The sequence below is a fragment of the Podarcis muralis genome, chromosome 9, assembly GCF_964188315.1.
Source record: "Podarcis muralis chromosome 9, rPodMur119.hap1.1, whole genome shotgun sequence".
NCBI classification, from domain to species: Eukaryota; Metazoa; Chordata; class Lepidosauria; order Squamata; family Lacertidae; genus Podarcis; species Podarcis muralis.
The window spans coordinates 50,102,278-50,121,532 of NC_135663.1; the positions used below are offsets into that span (position 1 = coordinate 50,102,278).

The 19,255-nt window shown below is 40.2% G+C and overlaps 1 protein-coding gene and 1 long non-coding RNA gene across 23 annotated transcripts in view; one reads left to right on the forward strand and one right to left on the reverse strand.

Annotated features, from left to right (window-relative positions):
- Nucleotides 1-19,255, forward strand: part of TENM3 (teneurin transmembrane protein 3) — a 1,264,183-nt gene that overhangs the window by 990,969 nt on the left and 253,959 nt on the right. For 11 of the 21 annotated variants that reach the window (XM_077934193.1, XM_077934194.1, XM_077934191.1 and 8 more), the window contains one exon: nucleotides 18,505-18,597. The exons of the other annotated variants lie outside the window; for them this stretch is intronic. In XM_077934193.1, coding sequence (XP_077790319.1) covers nucleotides 18,505-18,597 — 93 coding nt within the window. The remainder of the gene's footprint in view (nucleotides 1-18,504; nucleotides 18,598-19,255) is intronic. 21 annotated transcript variants of the gene reach the window in all.
- LOC144328888 (uncharacterized) overlaps nucleotides 1-19,255 on the reverse strand; it is a 63,894-nt gene that overhangs the window by 27,339 nt on the left and 17,300 nt on the right. The window contains exon 3 of one of the 2 annotated variants that reach the window (XR_013394247.1): nucleotides 3,850-4,025. The exons of the other annotated variant lie outside the window; for it this stretch is intronic. This is a non-coding gene — a long non-coding RNA (uncharacterized LOC144328888). The remainder of the gene's footprint in view (nucleotides 1-3,849; nucleotides 4,026-19,255) is intronic. 2 annotated transcript variants of the gene reach the window in all.

Sequence of the window (19,255 nt, forward strand, 5' to 3'; positions counted from 1 at the left end):
CCTATTGGTTGAGACCATATTGAAAAGTGGCTGCTACACAAGCACATCAGAGATCTCAAATCAATAATGTTAAATGTTACATTTTCAGCACAAAATTACATTTTCATGATAGTTAATATTAGAATTGTGCAAGTGTGGATGAGAGTGTGCTCTGGAGACAAAGGAATACAATAGAAAACTAAGAGCAGAATGCTGTGATTTCTCTAAGACATTTTTCATGGCAGAGAGAAAATGCTACCAGTACTGTAGTAGAATGGATCTGTGGCCTTGGCAGCTAAGGCAAACGATGTTCCTTTAATCAGTTCATCCTTAAGGATAAATGTAAGATTCAATATTTAATTCATGGGATAATTTTTCATACAATCATAATACTTTCAGGTTCTTTCTTTTGTTCTCAGCTTGCTTTCATCATTTCAAAAGATACTAACATAACATAAAAAGCATATGGTCATTGATTAATTGATTAAATATACACATTCTTAGTTTACTGACTTTTTCTCTTTTGTTCTATAGATGAAAAGTACACGTTTCGGTATATGAAAGCTTTTATGTGGAGGAAGGGGGGTGTCCAATAATTCTCAGAAATGAAAGTATTTTAGTATAAAGTCAAATTAAAAATAGGTGTATATTAGACTTTTGCAATGCAGTGTACTTGAGTTGCCTTTGTGGACTTTTCACAAACTACAGTTAATGCAAAATATAGCAGCTTATGGACTGATGCAGAACTTGCAGAACATACTTTACCAGTTCTCAAGCAGCAACATTGACTTCTCAATTTCCAAAATGCTAGCTTTAATCAATAAAGCCGTTAAATGGCTTAGAACCAGGGAATATGAAGGACCACCTTTTCCCTGCTGAATTTGCATTGAGACCGACCCCTCAGGGTCTCCTCCAAGCCCCCTGAACCTTTTCAAGTAAGATGGGTGGTGACCAGAGCCAGGGCCTTTTCAATTGTGTAACCCTACCTCTGGAATGTCCACCTCTGATGCTGTCTTTATTTCCTTTTCAGTGCAAGGTGAAAACCTTTGAATTTTCCTAGACCTTTTGAATCATAAGACCTAGTCAGCTCAATGTGACTTTTAGTAAACTTGCTTAAGATTGCATTGTGATCTTACTTGGTTTTGTTTTGTTTTAATGCTAGAATTGTACTCAGCTGTGGTGCTTTTCTTGTGTATTTTCTTGTTTTTTTAGTTTGTAAGCTGCTCTGAGAGCTTTGTGTAATACATACATTTCAGGAATACAGTGGTACACTTCAGGTTACAGACTTCACTGATCCAGAAATATTACCACAGGTTAATAACTTTGCTTCAGGATGAGAACAGAAATCGGGCAGCGGTGGCGCGGCGGCAGTGGGAGGCCCCATTGGCTAAAGTGGTGCCTCAGGTTAAGAACAATTTCAGGTTAAGAACAGACCTCCAGAACGAATTAAGTTCTTAACCCGAGGTACCAATGTAAATATAAAACTACTGGACAACAAGCACTTCAAGGGCCCAATTTGTATTTTATCATACAGGTATGGGAGCTTGCTTTTGTGTGGCTGCATCCCACCCTGCTGTCCCTCCAAAACCTTTGGTAATATCTGTGAAGAGGAAGTCATGGGGCATGTGGAATATACCTCATTTTCCATGTCTGTAAATAGAGGGGAACAATGTTGATATGTGGAATGAACTATGGAATTCACCAGATTTGTACAGATTCCTCTTTATAAATGCTCACAAAACATAAGATAAAATCCTGCCATGTAGAAGCATCTCCAGTAATGCTATCTTAACATTTAGCTTTAATGGCAGAATGTTTAAAAGAGACCATATAAAGAAATAAGGAGTTATTCAGTTTAGTTTATTTATTTGAACCTTTTATGCATAAATGTAATGTGAGCATTATTAAGTGTGAACTGTGTAGAAAAATCTTACAGTAATCATTCTTGGGCTTGTGAAAAGAATGCAAGTGATAAATCATTACTTATGTCAAAGAAAAAAGTTTCCTAGCTAAAAGTTTGACATAACTGGTGTGTTTATAGTATACAGAGACACTAAATAGTGAATTGTTCATTTTAAAAAACTGGGACCGGGTGGCACTGTGGGTTAAACCACAGAGCCTAGGACTTGCTGATCAGAAGGTCGGCGGTTTGAATCCCTGCAACGGGGTGAGCTCCCGTTGTTCAGTCCCTGCTCCTGCCAACCTAGGAGTTCAAAAGCACATCAAAGTGCAAGTAGATAAATAGGTACCACTCTGGCGTGAAGGTAAACGGTGTTTCCGTGTGCTGCTCTGGTTCGCCAGAAGCGGCTTAGTCATGCTGGCCACATGACCCGGAAGCTGTACACTGGCTCCCTCGGCCAATAAAGCGAGATGAGTGCCACAACCCCAGAGTCAGCCACAACTGGACCTAATGGTCAGCGGCCCCTTTACCTTTACCTTTACCATTTTTAAAAATAAAGTAAAACCCTATTTTATCTTTTTAGTACATAGATAACATAAAACTTGTTGTCTTTAAAACCAAGATTTAGATCCTCAAGGCCCTTGAAGCAGCAGAATCCCAAGAACTAGAATTACACTATTTATTTTTGAAACAGTGTCTTAGATGATAGCTTGTCAGTCAATCACGCTAATAGAAGGAAATATATAATATTAAGCTTGGGGTCCCTTGCAGTAGTGATATTGAGACACTTACTTCTGTCTTAGACAGATGGTGTGGGGGAGGTTGTCAAAGGGAAATGTGTTACATGTAATTTTGCAAGAAAATAGTGCTTTTGAAGGAAGAAGGGAAATGTCTTTTAAAAATGCAACAGTTCAACTGTGCATACGCACTGCAATGTGGAGGCAGAATATCTAGTGGCTGTCATGATTCTGACTCATGAGAGGGCTTGTTCAGCACTTCCAGAATTTTTCCATTTAAGGAGCCTGAAAGCCTCCTTTATAATTTTGTTTGGGATGTAGGAACACAGGGGAGTCTGGATATATACCAGTCTAATTTTTGAAGAATTATGCAAGCATGCAAAGAAGGGGAAGAAATGTATGGTTTTTAACAAGTTTGTGAATGTTTGTGTCTGTATATATTGTTTTGTTTCTCTTTTACAAATATTCTTCTGGAGTCTAATGTGTTACATTCTCTCGCCATTAACCTCTGGGGGGCAGGCAGTTAGAATTGTCATTTACTCCTTGCTGGTGTCGATTTAGATCTTTCTGTAGTACAGTCTTATGATGCTGCCATGAGAGACCTGCATAAAATGTGCCAACAAGAAATTTAAAATGAGAAATATTTAATCTAATTTTGTCAAGGAGATGGAGCTACCTACAATTTAAAAATTGACACTTTTGGAAAGGTATGAAAAGCTGCATCTAGCAATAACTTCTTTGGTTGGACAACTTTTAAAGGAGCAGGATCATTGTCTCTGATTATGTTCTTTGAACTGCAAAAGGTAAAACAAGTCACACTGCTGTAATAGACATCCGCTATTTTCTGAAGTAGTGTTCTGCAGCCAAACTTTTGGACAATGATTTCAGCCATCACACACACACACACACACACACACACACACACACACACACGTACATCAGATTTGAAGACGACACCAAACTGGGAGGGGTCGCTAATATCTCATTACCTCTGAAGAATCAAGATTCAAGATCTTAACATTGAAAAACCAGGTCCAAACTAACAACATTAATTTCAACAGGGACAAATGTAAGGTTCTGCAGTTAGGTGGAAATAATCAGATGCACAGATTTAGGATAGGGGACACCTGGCTTGCTAACAGTACACATGCAAAGGATCTAAAGCAGCAGCAAAAAAACAACAACACAAAAAACCTAATGCAATTCTAGACTGAATCAACAGAAGTATATTACCACTCTGATTTTCCTTGATCTGGAGTACTGTGTCCAGTTCTGGGTACCACAGTTTCAGAAAGGTATTGAGAAGCTGGAACGTGTGCAGATGAAGGTGACGAGGATAATAAAATGGTCTGGAAACCAAGCTTTATGAGGAACAGTACCAGAGTTGGATATGCTTAGCCTGGAGAAGACTAGAGAGGAGAAATAATAGTAATAGTAGTAGTAGCAATAATAATAATAATAGATACAATAGCCTACCACCTTTTTTGTCTAGTAGCAACTGATTTATTATCAAAATAAAAATAATATTATTGTTATTTATTAAATTTCTATATTGCCATTCATGATCACAGGGTGGTTTACAATATAAAAACACAATACATAACATAAAGGTAAAAGGTAAAGGTACCCCTGCCCATACGGGCCAGTCTTGACAGACTCTAGGGTTGTGCGCCCATCTCACTCAAGAGGCCAGGGGCCAGCGCTGTCCGGAGACACTTCCGGGTCACGAGGCCAGCGTGACATCGCTGCTCTGGCAAGCCAGAGCCGCACACGGAAACGCCGTTTACCTTCCCGCTAGTAAGCGGTCCCTATTTATCTACTTGCACCCAGGGGTGCTTTCGAACTGCTAGGTTGGCAGGCGCTGGGACCGAGCAGCGGGACCGCACCCCGCTGCGGGGATTCGAACTGCCGACCTTTCGATCGGCAAGCCCTAGGCGCTGAGGCTTTTACCCACAGCGCCACCCGTGTCCCTAATACATACATAACATAGCAACAAACAAAAATACCCCCCCAAAAAAACCCAAAACATAGTTTAAAAGGCCATAGATAGTTGAATTACCCTCCAGCCTCTCATGGAGGGGGCACATGAAGAAGGGCCTTAATGATGATTGCAGGATCTGAGAATGAGCAAACTGGTATAATATAAACTTTTGCTCCCTTTTCTATACTCTTTCAGTAGAGGCACAAAAGCCAGTGATGACAATGCTTTATCCCATCTTTAGGAAATAAAAAATAAACAAATCTGCCCATAGGCTAGGCATACAAAAAGCTATGAAAAGGCAAGGTTATTTAAAAATGATACTACACAAACATTTCTCTTTGTTGTTGTCCTCATTTACAGACAAAGAACTGTAGAACTCTCCCAGCTTGCTTGCCCTTTCCTGTCCTTCCATAACGCGTGTGTATGCTTGTTCATTGTGAGTCTTCACTGCCAGAAAGCACAATACAGTATAGATACTGTGTTTGATTTGTTCAGAATTGCACTTATTTGTGAAATTGCCTCTAATCCAATGTGGAGGAACTGTTACATAATTACGTGTGAGCAGACTTGCAATGGCCAGGACCTTGTCTCAAAAGGTGATGATTTGTGTTGACTATCCTAGGAGAAAGCTATCAGTCTGAGTCCAGCTCTGCTTGCACAAAAATAGGGGGGAAGACAGCCCCAGGAAAAGAAACAGAATAGCTGTGGCACAAACATTTTTTAAATGGATGTCTGTACCCAAACACAAAAAAATACTGTAAGTGTTGAACTTTAGAGTTTTAATACATTATTGTTTCCTTGCCCAGAATTTGTCTCTCTAAGAAATGTGTATATACAGTGGTACCTCAGGTTACATATGCTTCAGGTTACATATGCTTAAGGTTACAGACTCCACTAACCCAGAAATAGTGCTTCAGGTTAAGAACTTTGCTTCAGGATGAGAACAGAAATCGTGCTCCGGCGGCGCGGCAGCAGCAGGAGGCCCCATTAGCTAAAGTGGTGCTTCAGGTTAAGAACAGTTTCAGGTTAAGAACGGACCTCCAGAACGAATTAAGTATTTAACCCGAGATACCACTGTACTGGATGGGATAAATGGGTGTTTTCCTTGTCCTGTCAGGACCAGGAAGGAATGCTTGCTTTATCACAAAGTTTCAGGGTAGTGTTCTATTTGTGTGGATTCAATTCCAGTTGGTGTAACCCATTAAGAACTGTGTTAACCACACTTGCAAACTGAATTGTGCCCCATCATGGCTTGTGAATGGGAGCAAAGAGAATCTACATATTTCCCTGGATAGTATAATCAGTGTAAAGGGCAGAGTGCTTTATCCAAGAGCGGACTATAATGGAGTCCTGGGCAGGGCTCTTGATCAATTTCCTTCATTTCCCCCTGCTTCCTGCGTCCCCCATCTTCCCAAAAAATCTGCTTTGGAGAGTTGGGGACTGAGTGCAAGATAGCATGGGAGACTGCAGTGGGGAATTTGAATCAGCAAAAATCAATCCTTTCTCTTCTTTTAGTGGAGACACCCACTGAAATTTGATCACAGGCACCAATTAGATTCCTCCCCAAGTATTATCACTCTTTGGGATTTATCACAATCTTCGTACAGATGTTTTATGTATGGACTAATAATTTTCCATACAGAGGCAAGTAACCAGAATATTAAAAAGCACAATGCTTTCTAAACTTAAAAGCACCTGCTTCCTAGTTCAAGTCCTTATTGCTTTTTTCACAACTCACAAACACTTTATTTCTAGTCACCTTGCAAGAGATGCTTAGGAATGCAGTTTTTGAAATAAAATTGATTTTTCATTAATAGGCCTTTGTTTCAGACCCCAGATATTCCAAATTGACCTAGCGTATTGTTCAAGCATAAGCAATGGATTCCCAGTCTGTCACCTCAGGTACTTTGCTAATGTAGCATTGATCAAATCTACAAATCCTAAACTCGGGAGAAGTGATAGAAATATTAGCCATGGGATGCACTACATGCCCAAAAGATAAATTGTTCAGGATGTCATTTTGCAAGTTGGAGGTCACAATTCATTCATCTTGTTACTTTGTTGTATCCCTTTAGTGGTTTCAATTGCAGGATTAAATATTGAATGGTGGCAGATCATTCAATATATAGCTTTCCTATGTTGGCATTAGAAGGCTTTTCATGCTTAGAATGGAACTCTGTGCACACAGAATGCCAAAGGTAATCGTGCTGATGATCTGTTCTGTAAGATTAATCCCACAACAATATTACCAAGCAATTCTTAACACATTGATTTATCCCTGATACGACACTTCTAAAACGAATGGATGCACCGAGCTTTTTAGAAATGGGATTGTGAGTAGGACCTTTTCTAAAATGCACTATCAAAAATTAATCAATTTGTGAGTCCTTTGAGGAACGTTTCAGGATTCTGGGTAAATTTCACAAAGTTTTTCTACATAGTCAATGGTGGAAACAAAAATATCTGGGCAGCCATCTCCCAATAGATGCTCTACAGAATGACTTAATGAACCTGACTTACATCATACTGCAGAAACGCCTTCTTCAGTTTTATCTAATAGAGCTCAATTTATTTTAAATAACATTTATTAGTTTTACTTTTCATAATACATGGAATTATCTAGATCCTAGCTTCATTTGATTGATTTATTATTAGCTAATTTGATTTCCTGTCCAACAGAGACAGTTTATAGATGTCTATTTTGATAACAGAAAATATTTTGATGTGGAGTCAGCAGAATAATGCTTCAATTTCTCAAATAACCCTGTTATCAGACTGCAATAATTTGGTTGACAATAATCTCATTTGTACCGTGAATTAACTAATTTCCTTCTAGGGAAGTTATTGTCTTTAGATTTTGCTGGGAGTGTCCATTCTTAAAATCATGATAGCTTAGTCAGTTGAGCTGGAGATACTCAATCTCAGAGTCATGGATTCAAGCTCCTGTTGAGTAATAGATTGCAAGAGGTTGCACTAGATGATCCTCATGGTCCTTTTCAATTCTATGATTCTATATGTAGCTTTAGCTTTCTGATGGCTAGCTATCACCAGCATTTTGTATTAGCAATTGTTAGCTTCCTTTGCCTTTCAAACTGATTTCTTATTATTTTTGGTTTTAATATAGACCATGCAGTTCGTGTGTGTGTGTGTGTGTGTGTGTGTGTGTGTGTGTGTGTAATGCAGTGTATTAAATGGACATTGTGTGGTGTCATTGTACTAGTTGCCACTGTAAATTCAAACTTAAAGGCCTATCATCCATGGCTCTTCGTCTGCTTTTTACCGATATTTTCAAGTTAATACATCTGTGAAGTACGTGCTTCCCCAGATTCACAATCAGATATCAAATGCACTGCCATTATAAGTCCCACTGCGTGGGAAGGAGAAATGAATGAAACTCATTAGAAAGTACTTTCAATATATTTTCTTCCCTAGTGCTCAAATCCATTTTTGTACTGTAGAAACCTTCCATAATGTTTAATGCTTGTCTGCTGTGCATGCTAGCAAATTTTATATTTGTCATCTTGTTCTAATTTAATGAAAGTGTAGTTGGCCATCTATTTTACAGAAGGCAGATCACATGTGCAGCTATAACCAGAATAAAGTATTTTCTTTTCTCTGTTCCACCATTTCTGGATATAAACAGCTTAAACACGCAGACACATACACAGAATTTGCATCTTGCCTTCTTGATTGAGAAAATATTATTGACTTTCTTTAATCTACTTTTTTTTAAAAAAAGAAATTGTGACTGATCTTTAAGTGTGTGCTCCCAGTATTATTTAAATAACTCTGGAGATTTTCCAAAAGGGAAAATATGGCTGTTTTACATTGTCACAAATTGATACTACTAATCTAACAAGTACAAAATAAAATAATAACAGAACATGAACTTTTGGAACAATAATACTGTCACATGAGAATCAAATTCCTAATAAGAAGCTGTGCAGATTCAGCAGCATGGCTTTTGTTCACCTAGATAAAGGTGCAGAAATGATTAACTAACAGAGTTGTAATGGCACCATATTGGGTACTAACACCGTTTAGCAGCACCATATTGTGTGCTGTTAAATAGGCTAGCCACATTTTGCATATCAAAGAAAATTAATATTAGTGACGATTCCTACTAATTTCAATAGAGTTCTCTTAAAAGAGTGTAAAATGCTCTATTTAATAGACTGCTTTTGAAGTTGAGCTGGAATTTACAAAATTTGATGCAGGCCTTATGGATGTGTGGGGACTTGTTTAGGGTTGTATAACCTCAGTCCTAGACTTGTGGCCCCCGCCACTTAATGGATCCAATTGGCTTCCAGAGAGTGGTAGGGGATGCTTTATCCCAAGTTGATGGCCTTTCAGCTGATTCCCTGGTGGCACGCTGGAATGCGGAGTTAACCAGGGCTATTGACTGTCTGGCTCCGAAGCGCCCTCTCCGATTGCATGGAGCCCGGACAGCCCCATGGTTTTCCCCGGAGCTGAGGGTGATGAAACAATCGTTGAGAGGGCTAGAGCGCCGGTGGCGGAAAACTCATTCTGAATCAGACCGGACACGGGTTAGAGCTCAACGTCGAGCCTACCAAGTGGCAATGGCGACGGCGAAGAGGGCCTTCTTCGCCGCCTCCATTGCATCTGCAGAAAACAGCAGCAGGAGACTTTTTCAGGTGGTTCGCAATCTATCGGAACCACCTGTACCACCGGGGCCTGGTAGGGACCCCAAGATCTCCTGCAATGCTTTTGCAAAGTTTTTTGCAGATAAAATCGCTCAGATTCAGAAGGAGGTAGACTCCACCGTGGGAGCAGGGCCAGGGCGGGAGAGTGCTAGAGTTCTGTCTGGTCCTGTTACATGGGATCAATTCCAGTCTGTTACCTCCGAGGATGTGGACAGGCTGCTTGGAAAAGTGAAACCGACCACCTGTCTCCTTGATCCTTGCCCATCCTGGCTGATAAAAGCGAGCCGGGAAGGGCTGGGCGATGGGCTCTGCGGGGTGGTGAATGCTTCCCTCTGTGAGGGAGCCTTCCCAGACCCGCTGAAAGAGGCGGTCATTAAACCGCTTCTCAAAAAAACATCTTTAGACCCGGCCAATTTGGCCAACTATCGCCCAGTCTCAAATCTGCCATTCTTGGGCAAGGTGATTGAGCGGGTGGTTGCTGAACAACTCCAAGCACGCCTGGAGGAAACGGACCATTTGGATCCCTTCCAATCGGGATTCAGGTCTCACCATGGGACTGAAACTGCCTTGGTCGCGCTGGTTGATGATCTCCGGCGGGCTAGGGACAAAGGTGAGAGCTGTTTCCTAGTTCTGCTGGATCTCTCAGCGGCCTTTGACACCATCGACCATAACATCCTTCTGGACCGTCTAGAGGGGCTGGGAGCTGGGGGCACTGTCATACAGTGGTTCCGCTCCTTCCTCCTGGGCCGTGTCCAGAAAGTGGTGGTGGGGGATGAGTGTTCAGACCCCTGGGCTCTCACTTGTGGGGTGCCTCAGGGTTCTGTCCTCTCCCCCATGCTTTTTAATATCTATATGAAGCCGCTGGGAGAGATCATCAGGGGGTTTGGACTGGGTGTTCATCAGTACGCAGATGACACCCAGCTCTACCTCTCCTTTAAATCAGAACCAGTGAAGGCGGTGAAGGTCCTGTGTGAGTGCCTGGAGGCGGTTGGAGGATGGATGGCGGCTAACAGACTGAGGTTGAATCCTGACAAGACAGAAGTACTGTTTTTGGGGGACAGGGAGCGGGTTGGTGTGGGGGATTCCCTGGTCTTGAATGGGGTAACTGTGCCCCTAAAGGACCAGGTGCGTAGCCTGGGAGTCATTTTGGACTCACAGCTGTCCATGGAGGCGCAGGTTAACTCTGTGTCCAGGGCAGCTGTCTACCAGCTCCACCTGGTACGCAGGCTAAGACCCTACCTACCCGCGAACTGTCTCGCCAGAGTGGTGCATGCTCTGGTTATCTCACGCTTGGACTACTGCAACGCGCTCTACGTGGGGCTACCTTTGAAGGTGACCCGGAAACTGCAATTAATCCAGAATGCGGCAGCTAGACTGGTGACTGGGAGTGGCCGCCGGGACCATATAACACCGGTTCTGAGAGACCTGCATTGGCTCCCAGTACGTTTCCGAGCACGATTCAAAGTGTTGGTGCTGACCTTTAAAGCCCTAAACGGCCTCGGTCCTGTATACCTGAAGGAGCGTCTCCACCCCCATCATTCAGCCCGGACACTGAGATCCAGCGCCGAGGGCCTTCTGGCGGTTCCCTCATTGCGAGAAGTGAGGCTACAGGGAACCAGACAGAGGGCCTTCTCGGTAGTGGCGCCCGCCCTGTGGAACGCCCTCCCATTAGATGTCAAAGAGATAAATAATTACCTGATATTCAGAAGACATCTTAAGGCAGCCTTGTTCAGGGAAGTTTTTAATATGTAACGCTGTACTGTTTTTAACACTGATTGGGAGCCGCCCAGAGTGGCTGGGGAAACTCAGCCAGATGGGCGGGGTATAAATAATAAATTATTATTATTATATTATTATTGTTTTCTATGTGCATCAATTGGATGTGAAGTTCTTCCCAGTGAAGCCATAGAAATCGTCAAATCAGAGGATCAGGTCTTGGGAATGACACAAAACGATGCAATGGCTTAATTTCCCATTTGACTGACATCCCTCAGGTTCCACATTTATTTATCTGCTTAAGATCATCACATTTTTCATCCTTCTGCCAGAAGGAATTCTGTCTTCTGATGGGACCTCTTTGGATATACAGCTAGAAGTGACCTCAAAAGGTTCTTCAGTCATCCTATCTCAGAAACTGAATCCGCCTAAACAAGCACAACTAAAAGCTTGTTTAGCCTACTTCTAAAGACATCCACTGGTTTCCTTTGATCTGTGTATGTGAAGATGCCATACACAGAAAGATGAGACTGTCTATTAATCCATTTTGAAAATTCTTGCTTCAGCAAGCTGTTGGCCTCCCCTCTCCATCCGTTACAGTCAATTCAAATAATCAACTGAGTTAAGCGTGTTACATAATGAGTGTGATTCAACAGTGGATATGTGCTGTCACCAGTGTTGCACATGTGTAGCACTTTAAGAAATAGCTGAATTGTCAACTGTGTGAGAAGAAAGGAAAGCAGACAAAGACTTAACCTTACTGCCTTTCCTAGCAATGACTCAACAGAATCAGTGTTTAAAGGACTACTAGCAGCCCTAGCTTTTGGGCCTGGAAAGAGCATCAGTATGCAACACCCATCTCTGTATGCAATTTTCTGTCCAGCTAGGGATATGCATACAGAAGCCGACTTCTGCCTGCATATAACATGTACCTTGATAAAGTAAATAGGTTTTTAATTCCTGAGAAGATAACAAATATGACTAGGATCATATAACCTTTAATCATAATATTATGATGATGTCTGGGAGAACTTGGAATGGGACTGCTCAGTTTGGCTACAGTGGACTGCTGGAAGCTTTTGCTTTTTTCATCCATTCAGTTTGGTTTTACATATAGGCTTGTTACTAGTGGCTTGTGTCAGCTTAAAAATTGGCCAAGATCCAGATCTGCACAGTTGAGATTGTTGAAAATCTTTCATTTTACAAGCTAAGCATGCAGCAACTGCATAATTTTATATATCCTTGCTTCTTCACATTTCCCCAACATTATATTTTGGCTATGCATCTGAGGTGTTTTTTCCCCATTTAATTTTTCTCTTCCCACAGTGATGACAGTGTACACTATAGACAAGTATTTCCTGGTAAGAGAGTATCTCTAGTATTGCTTACAAATAGACCACATTTATAGGAGATCACGCCTATAGTGATAGAACTTTCTCTCTCCCTCATCTCTCTCCTCCATCTCCATATCTAAAACAGAATATTGACTCCATAACAAAAAAAAAAACTTTAAAAAATAAATTTCTAATATTAGTGAGCTATCATCTAAAATGGGTATGTACAATACAAGAATAACCAAACTTCTCAGATAAGTTCCTTGAATCTTTATTATAAGCTAGTCAGCTGTATCTAACAAACTAATACATGCCATTTTTAGAATTGAACTCCATAAACTCTGGGCTTTAGTAGCTGCTAGTAAAAGTTTACTCTTTTGTGTTTTTTTGTGACAGATTTGATCAGTCTTTTTCCTTTTAGAATACATGTTTTTAATTCTAGCTCGGAATATTTATATAGTTCACTGTTCTCACTTGGATTACTTTTGTCAGGCACTGTATATTTACTTGCACATTGGTGCAGGCTGCATTTTCCAGCCATTCTGTTACTCAGAGAAATGTTCAACACCTGGCAAAATCAGGCTGTTGTGTAGAATTACTTCTGAAAGGTTTATATGGAGCTTTGAATGCATAATTTGTGTGCCACGTTGGTATCCCTTGCAAAATGTTCTATTGCTGTTGAAAAACAAAGAATTGAAGGCCTAAGATACGACTTCTGAGAAATATAAATGCAAAGCAACACTCACATGATTGTATAGAGTGTAACTGACCCATGACGGTCAGCATGATGTTGTGATGGAGGAAAATATTACAGCTAGAACATTCTGGCTTCTGTTCCACTTGACTTTGAATATATTATCTCTTAGCTCTATCAGCTTTAAATTTTGTTGCTTCTGATGGATTACTGATAAACTTGTATTCACAGTTATTCCAGGGCTTCTTTGAGACCCTGCCTTTTATGTATGGAAGGCAATTTGTAAATGCTGAAACTTCCTACTTTTTCTCAGTGAAATAAGACTTTCTTGTTTTCTGGAAACATTTGAAATTCTGCTTTGAAGCATACTGATTTTAATATTCTGCACATGTTTTGTTGACAACAGTAAAGGAAAATATTATCATGGAAGGATAGAATTTTTTTGCACTGCATAGAGGAAGAAGATCCATGAAGAATCTGGTCCTGTCAGTAGGCTCAAACCACTTTCACTGGGCGCTTTCACAAGACAGTTCATTGTGGACATGGTGCAGCTATTCGTGTTTGCAAGTTTTTCAGTATCCGCATGACATTGTCATCTGCAAAACACTATCCTGTCCCATCCCCTCTCCCACTTAATCTGGCTTTACTATTTCCATGTGTTTTTAAATAAATGATTTTATGCAGAAATGGTAAATCTGGTTTAAATGAGAAAATAAAATGAACATCATTTTATGAGGCTAGTGTCATGTGGACACTACACAAAACTTGCATGCATCAGCAGCACTATGTCCACAATGAACTGTTATGAAGAGATACCCACTATGCCTTAAAAGGGTGTATGTGTGAAACCAATATTTGGTTTAAAGCCAGAGAGTTATATTACAGTGGTACCTCGCAAGACGAATGCCTCGCAAGACGAAAAACTCGCAAGACGAAAGGGTTTTTGGGTTTTTGAGTTGCTTCGCAAGACGAATTTCCCTATGGGCCTGCTTCGCAAGACGAAAACGTCTTGCAAGTTTGTTTCCTTTTTCTTAAAACCGTTAATACCCAGGGTGCATTGCTTCGCAAGACGAACAATTCGCAAGACGAAAAAACTTGCAGAACGAATTAATTTCGTCTTGCGAGGCACCACTGTATTGCACATTTAGTCCAATGAGCTATCTCACACAGAGCTGATATTTCTGTATATATTTAAGTTAACAGCATAGTAAAACTGGAAATCTGGAGCCCTTTTACCTTAAATAAACAGTATGTTCTGAGTGTAATAGAAAAAGGATTAATAGATCCCACAACCACAAAAAAGTCAAGAAACTGAGCACCATTCAAGATTTCTTTCGTATACGAGTGAATGTCTGAGTGCCCCCTTAGCTGTCACACCACATGAAACAGAACAACAGACACACTTCCAAGTTTCAGGACAGATCTGCCCATTATCCCTAATTCCCTTTCCCTCACCATTCAATACTATTTGTAAGCATAGGGGGAAAGGTGACAAAATGAAGAATACCTGAAATTGTAGATTTCTCCAGACTAGGTAAAATTGCATTTTGCTCTCTCACCTCTATAGTGGGTCTCCAGCACCATCGCGTAGCATCCAGGTCATAGCAGTCTTTTACTTCAGTCTCAAGCACCTTTTTCTTCATAGATTCCTAGAATTGTAGAGTTGGAAGGGTTCCTTCAGCAGTCACTGGAGGTGACTTCTATTTTCCTAACTGCTGTAGACCTTAGTGTTTATGGTAGTATTCACTGCTCAGACATTTAGCTGCCTTGTTGTCTTATTTTTAAGTTTCAGCCCTATTGCTTGCTATTTGTTTTTGGTGTTGTTTTATTGTATCTTGGAATTGTCTGTCCAATAAAAAGGTATCCTAGGAGACAAGCAATAGAAAAGCTAGCAAGACCTACATACAGAAAAGGGGTTGGGTGTTCAACATAATTAAACATTGATTGTTATTAGACTACCCAACATCAGAGAGGATTGTTTTTTGCCAATATTGTAAGGTTTTTATTGGTGCAGATGGTCTCAAAGTAAAAAACAAAACAAAAAGGAAAGTAACTAACTAACTGTGTACCTTATTGTGTTGTGAATTCTTACTCTCCCCTCCCTCCCCAATATGAATCTGATTTATATTGCTGCTTCCTGTCTGGGTTTGCCTGCTGTCTAGTGCTGAGTTTACTTTGCCACTATGAGGTCAGTATATAAAGATTTAACACAGATCTGATTTGGTTAGGCAATCCTTTCAGCTTTATTAAATCAACAACTAGGCAAATCCCTAATACAAAAAATTCCAGGCATGGATGATATCATAATTATCATATTCTAACACAATAAAGCAAAACTATATGACTTAATTGAGTGGAACTCTACCAAACCCTTTCTTTGATTGATAAATCAGGTTATGTCTGATATCATAAAAGGAAGTCTCAGATCTATACTCATTAGCAAACCACACCATCCTCTTCCTTCCCCCACCAATGTAACCTTTGCTCATTTATTATCTAGTTTTCTGCAGTGCTTCATGTTGAATCTTTCTAGTATTAAAACCATTTTAGAATAAATGTGCACACTGCTATTACCAGACTTTAAACAGTAAGGGCCTCCTGCCTGCCTTAGCCCGAATATAGCACAGCTGAAAGTACCCAACACTATAAGGCAGATAAGTGTAAACTATGTCAGTAAATATTCTGGGTTGTATCCAACCCAGCTGGTCATATTCAGACCCACTGAAATTAATGGACATGACTAACTTAGTCCCATCAATATCAATAGGTCTCCTTTGAGTAAAACTTACTTGGCTACAACCCTGTATTTGCAATAATAGCAATACATTGCAGGTACCAGTTCATTGTGCAATCAACACACATACCGTGCATATCCTTAGTTGAGAAGATGGTTACTGCAAAATGTATATATAAAATAATATATAAAAATACTTACTGTTCAATAGAAGAGAGCATTTGAAATAATATCAAAATATAACTCTGGTACAGCTGTAAAAATTAAGCATGACTATCAAGAGCTGGGTGCTAAATGTGAACATCTGGAGGTGGGAAACTAAGGGACACTGGAGTTTGGTCAGGTGTTGTCTATGTGAGACCATTCAGTTATTTCTCTTGTAGCAATATAGCCACACAGTCGAGCTATGTTTTATCTTAAACTCATACTGAAGCCATGAACTAGGAGATCTATATTTAACTTCTGCTTCTCTGGAGACACTTGCCAGATGTTGGTCTCTGGGTTAAAGCTACTTATTCTCACCACAGACTTTTGTAGGTTAGAAATTACCATGAGCATTTGTTTTAGTAACATTATATTTTTCCTATAGCCTGCATGTCTTTGGTCAGGTTTCTCAGTATTTATATCTTAGAAATTAAGCTCTGTCTCTCTGCCGTATGTTTTCCCCACTGTCTCAGGCTAAATAGTATTGCATGTGTAGAACACAATCACCAGCACAGGCCTCTGTTTCCCAGTTAGTAAATCACTAGACAAGGGGTTTCCTGAATGAAGGGAAATGCTGATTTTGAAAGTACTTGGAGATGGAGGGGTTTGTGAGTGCTGGATGTGCTGAATCAGTGATCCAACACCCTCAAGATGCATGGAAAAATTCACAATCTGCTTGCTGAGAGCTGCTTGTAGAAAACTAGAAGTGTTGAGATGATTCTTAATACTGAGCATGTCTCCAAACTTAAACCACTGGAATGTTATCTTCACTGATAACTCTATTGCTTACTGAAGCATTTGAGTCAATTACTGTATAACAGGTATTGTACATACCTTGAACCTGCTTATAAACTTTACAGGTTATGTATGTCACTAAAGTCTTAAAACCAGGACTGAGCAAAATAATCAGTCAACAGAAAATTTGGGGATAGAATTTGGTCTTTGTGGGGTAGGAAATCCCCTTGGAAAAAACTACTCAATTTACTTCCAGATTTGTTTCTTCTATGCCTGTTACAGCCACAATAATCACTACTATTTTGCTGGAAGATCAGGAGAGTTGTCTGGTTGCCCAGGCAATGTGTAGATGCTGAATGGTTGGGTGGGGGGTTATTCAGTGTCAGGGGAAAACCTCTAGCTCCCTTCATGCATTGATTAAAATAGGGGTGCAACTTTGCTGCCTGCAAACAAGGTTCCAAAGTAAGCAAGTTAGTTTCAGTTCAACCTCTACTTAAGAATAACTGCACATTCTGTAGGTTATTGGTTAAAACTTGACCCAGAGAAATCCAAGAAAGTGTTGGGTTAACACTTGACCCCTCCATTCATTGAATGCCTGTTCTCCTTAAGGGCAAGTATCTGCTGCAGCTCCAGCTTCAGTGTATTGTAATGAGCTTGCATATTCTGAGCATGACCTTTGAAGCCACTTGGAGCATTCCAAAGCGGGATGGTGGGATTAAGTTACAATGCTGACTGAAGAGTGTCAGTACCTAGCCGGCTTCCCAGAAAAGCCTGTGGAAAGCCTTTTAGGGAGGGTGCTCAAAGCTGGTGGGAATCTTTCACCAGACATTCAGCTTTGGCAATTGGAAGAAGAAAGTGGAGCCAGGGTGCACTCGAGGAGGCTGATAAGTGGAAGGAGGAGCTGGAAGAGTGGCTACAGATGAGAAACAGAGGAACTGAAGAGGAGCAGGTACTGGTTCCCAGTACCTAAGAGGGCAGTGTGCCATCAGCTGATCATCAGAATACCACACTCTGCCTTATATTGAGCTCTGATCAGGCCTTGTTAGCTATTTTAGAGCACTGAAGAGGACTTAACCTTTTCTCAGGCGGCTTCTTATGGAAGCCATGCAAAGCCAGAAGAACTGGTATATGCTTCAACAAATGTAGTGGCAGCCTGATGGATAGGAGGTGTTCTGACAACCCTCTTCCCCCTTATGAATTCACTCTCTGCAATTCTTTACCAGTCCTGCATTATTTGTAATGAGTCTATGTTTTCCCACCCCTGTCATTTAGATACTGGGCGTATTTTAATCAACTGAAGAGAATTTTATTATTGCATTAAGTATGGACAAGGACTTATTCTAAGCCTGTAAAAGGGATGGTGTTAATCATTAATCCTTTCTTCTGAAATATAGTTATGGTCTTCATTGACTAAAGGGTGTGGGAATGTATGAGATTATTTGCAATAAATAAAATATTGTACATTTGTTTTAGAATATCTCTTACTGCTGTAACTTATAGGTTGCCTCAGGCATATTGCATTGTGGCAAATCTCTTTTTATTTGTTAATACTAAGGGCACAAACAATATGTTATATATAAAACATAATAACAGACTGGTTTTTTTATTCTGTTTGAACCAAAATCCAATGTGTTGGCCTAAATTTTGCAAGAGTGTGTCAGTGTGGGTGTGTAAATATAATGGAATAAATGGATGTGGGATTATAGCTACAATTTTATCTTTCTTGCCAGGATTCCATGAGGAACGAGTACTTTTAAAATGCCTTCAGTTTCCAAGAAGGTTCAGCCCCTCTAAATGCAACTTTGATGTTGTGATTTTCTCTACAGGGACTGCTGCTCAGCCCACCTTATGTTGGAACACTGAATATCATGATGAGGATCTGATCCTGAATGGAGATACTGAATGCTACCAAAATACAAGTAAATAAAAGTAAAAGTAATAACATAATAATGACAGAGAAATGCTGCTTCACAAGTTTACCCAGTAAACTCAAATTATTTTTATGGAGAAAAAATGGGTTTATGCACAAAAACATACCGTTAAGCATTTTACAACAATGACATATTGCATTCATTCCTCTTGTGAGGAACATGTGCCAAGTAATTATAGTAGTTGTCTTGTAAAGTACAGGGCCAGATATAATCCAAAGCTACACTTCGATCTCACGATCAGCATTGTTGAATTATAGCACCACTGACTGAACAGAAGCTGATAATTTGACTTTGATATCTAGGTTATACAACACTTATGGAATTTGCCATATATATCCTTAACTACCTTCCTTAAAGGAACAAAAGTAATGAACACTTGAAGGGCATGGCTATGGTGTACTGGAAGAAGTTGCTGCATTTAATGCTAGTTAGTTAGTTCTCAACTGGACTACCACAGTGTGTGTGTGTGTGTGTGTGTGTGTGTGTGTGTGTGTTTAGAAGTGAAGCTACAGGTGAGTGAAACATATGATTACTGCATTGCAGGGGTTTGGACTAGATGACCCTTGGAGTCCCTTCAAACTCTACAATTCTATGATTCTATATAGGGTTCAGAGTACAAATCTCAACTTTGAAAGAACAGAGTCTG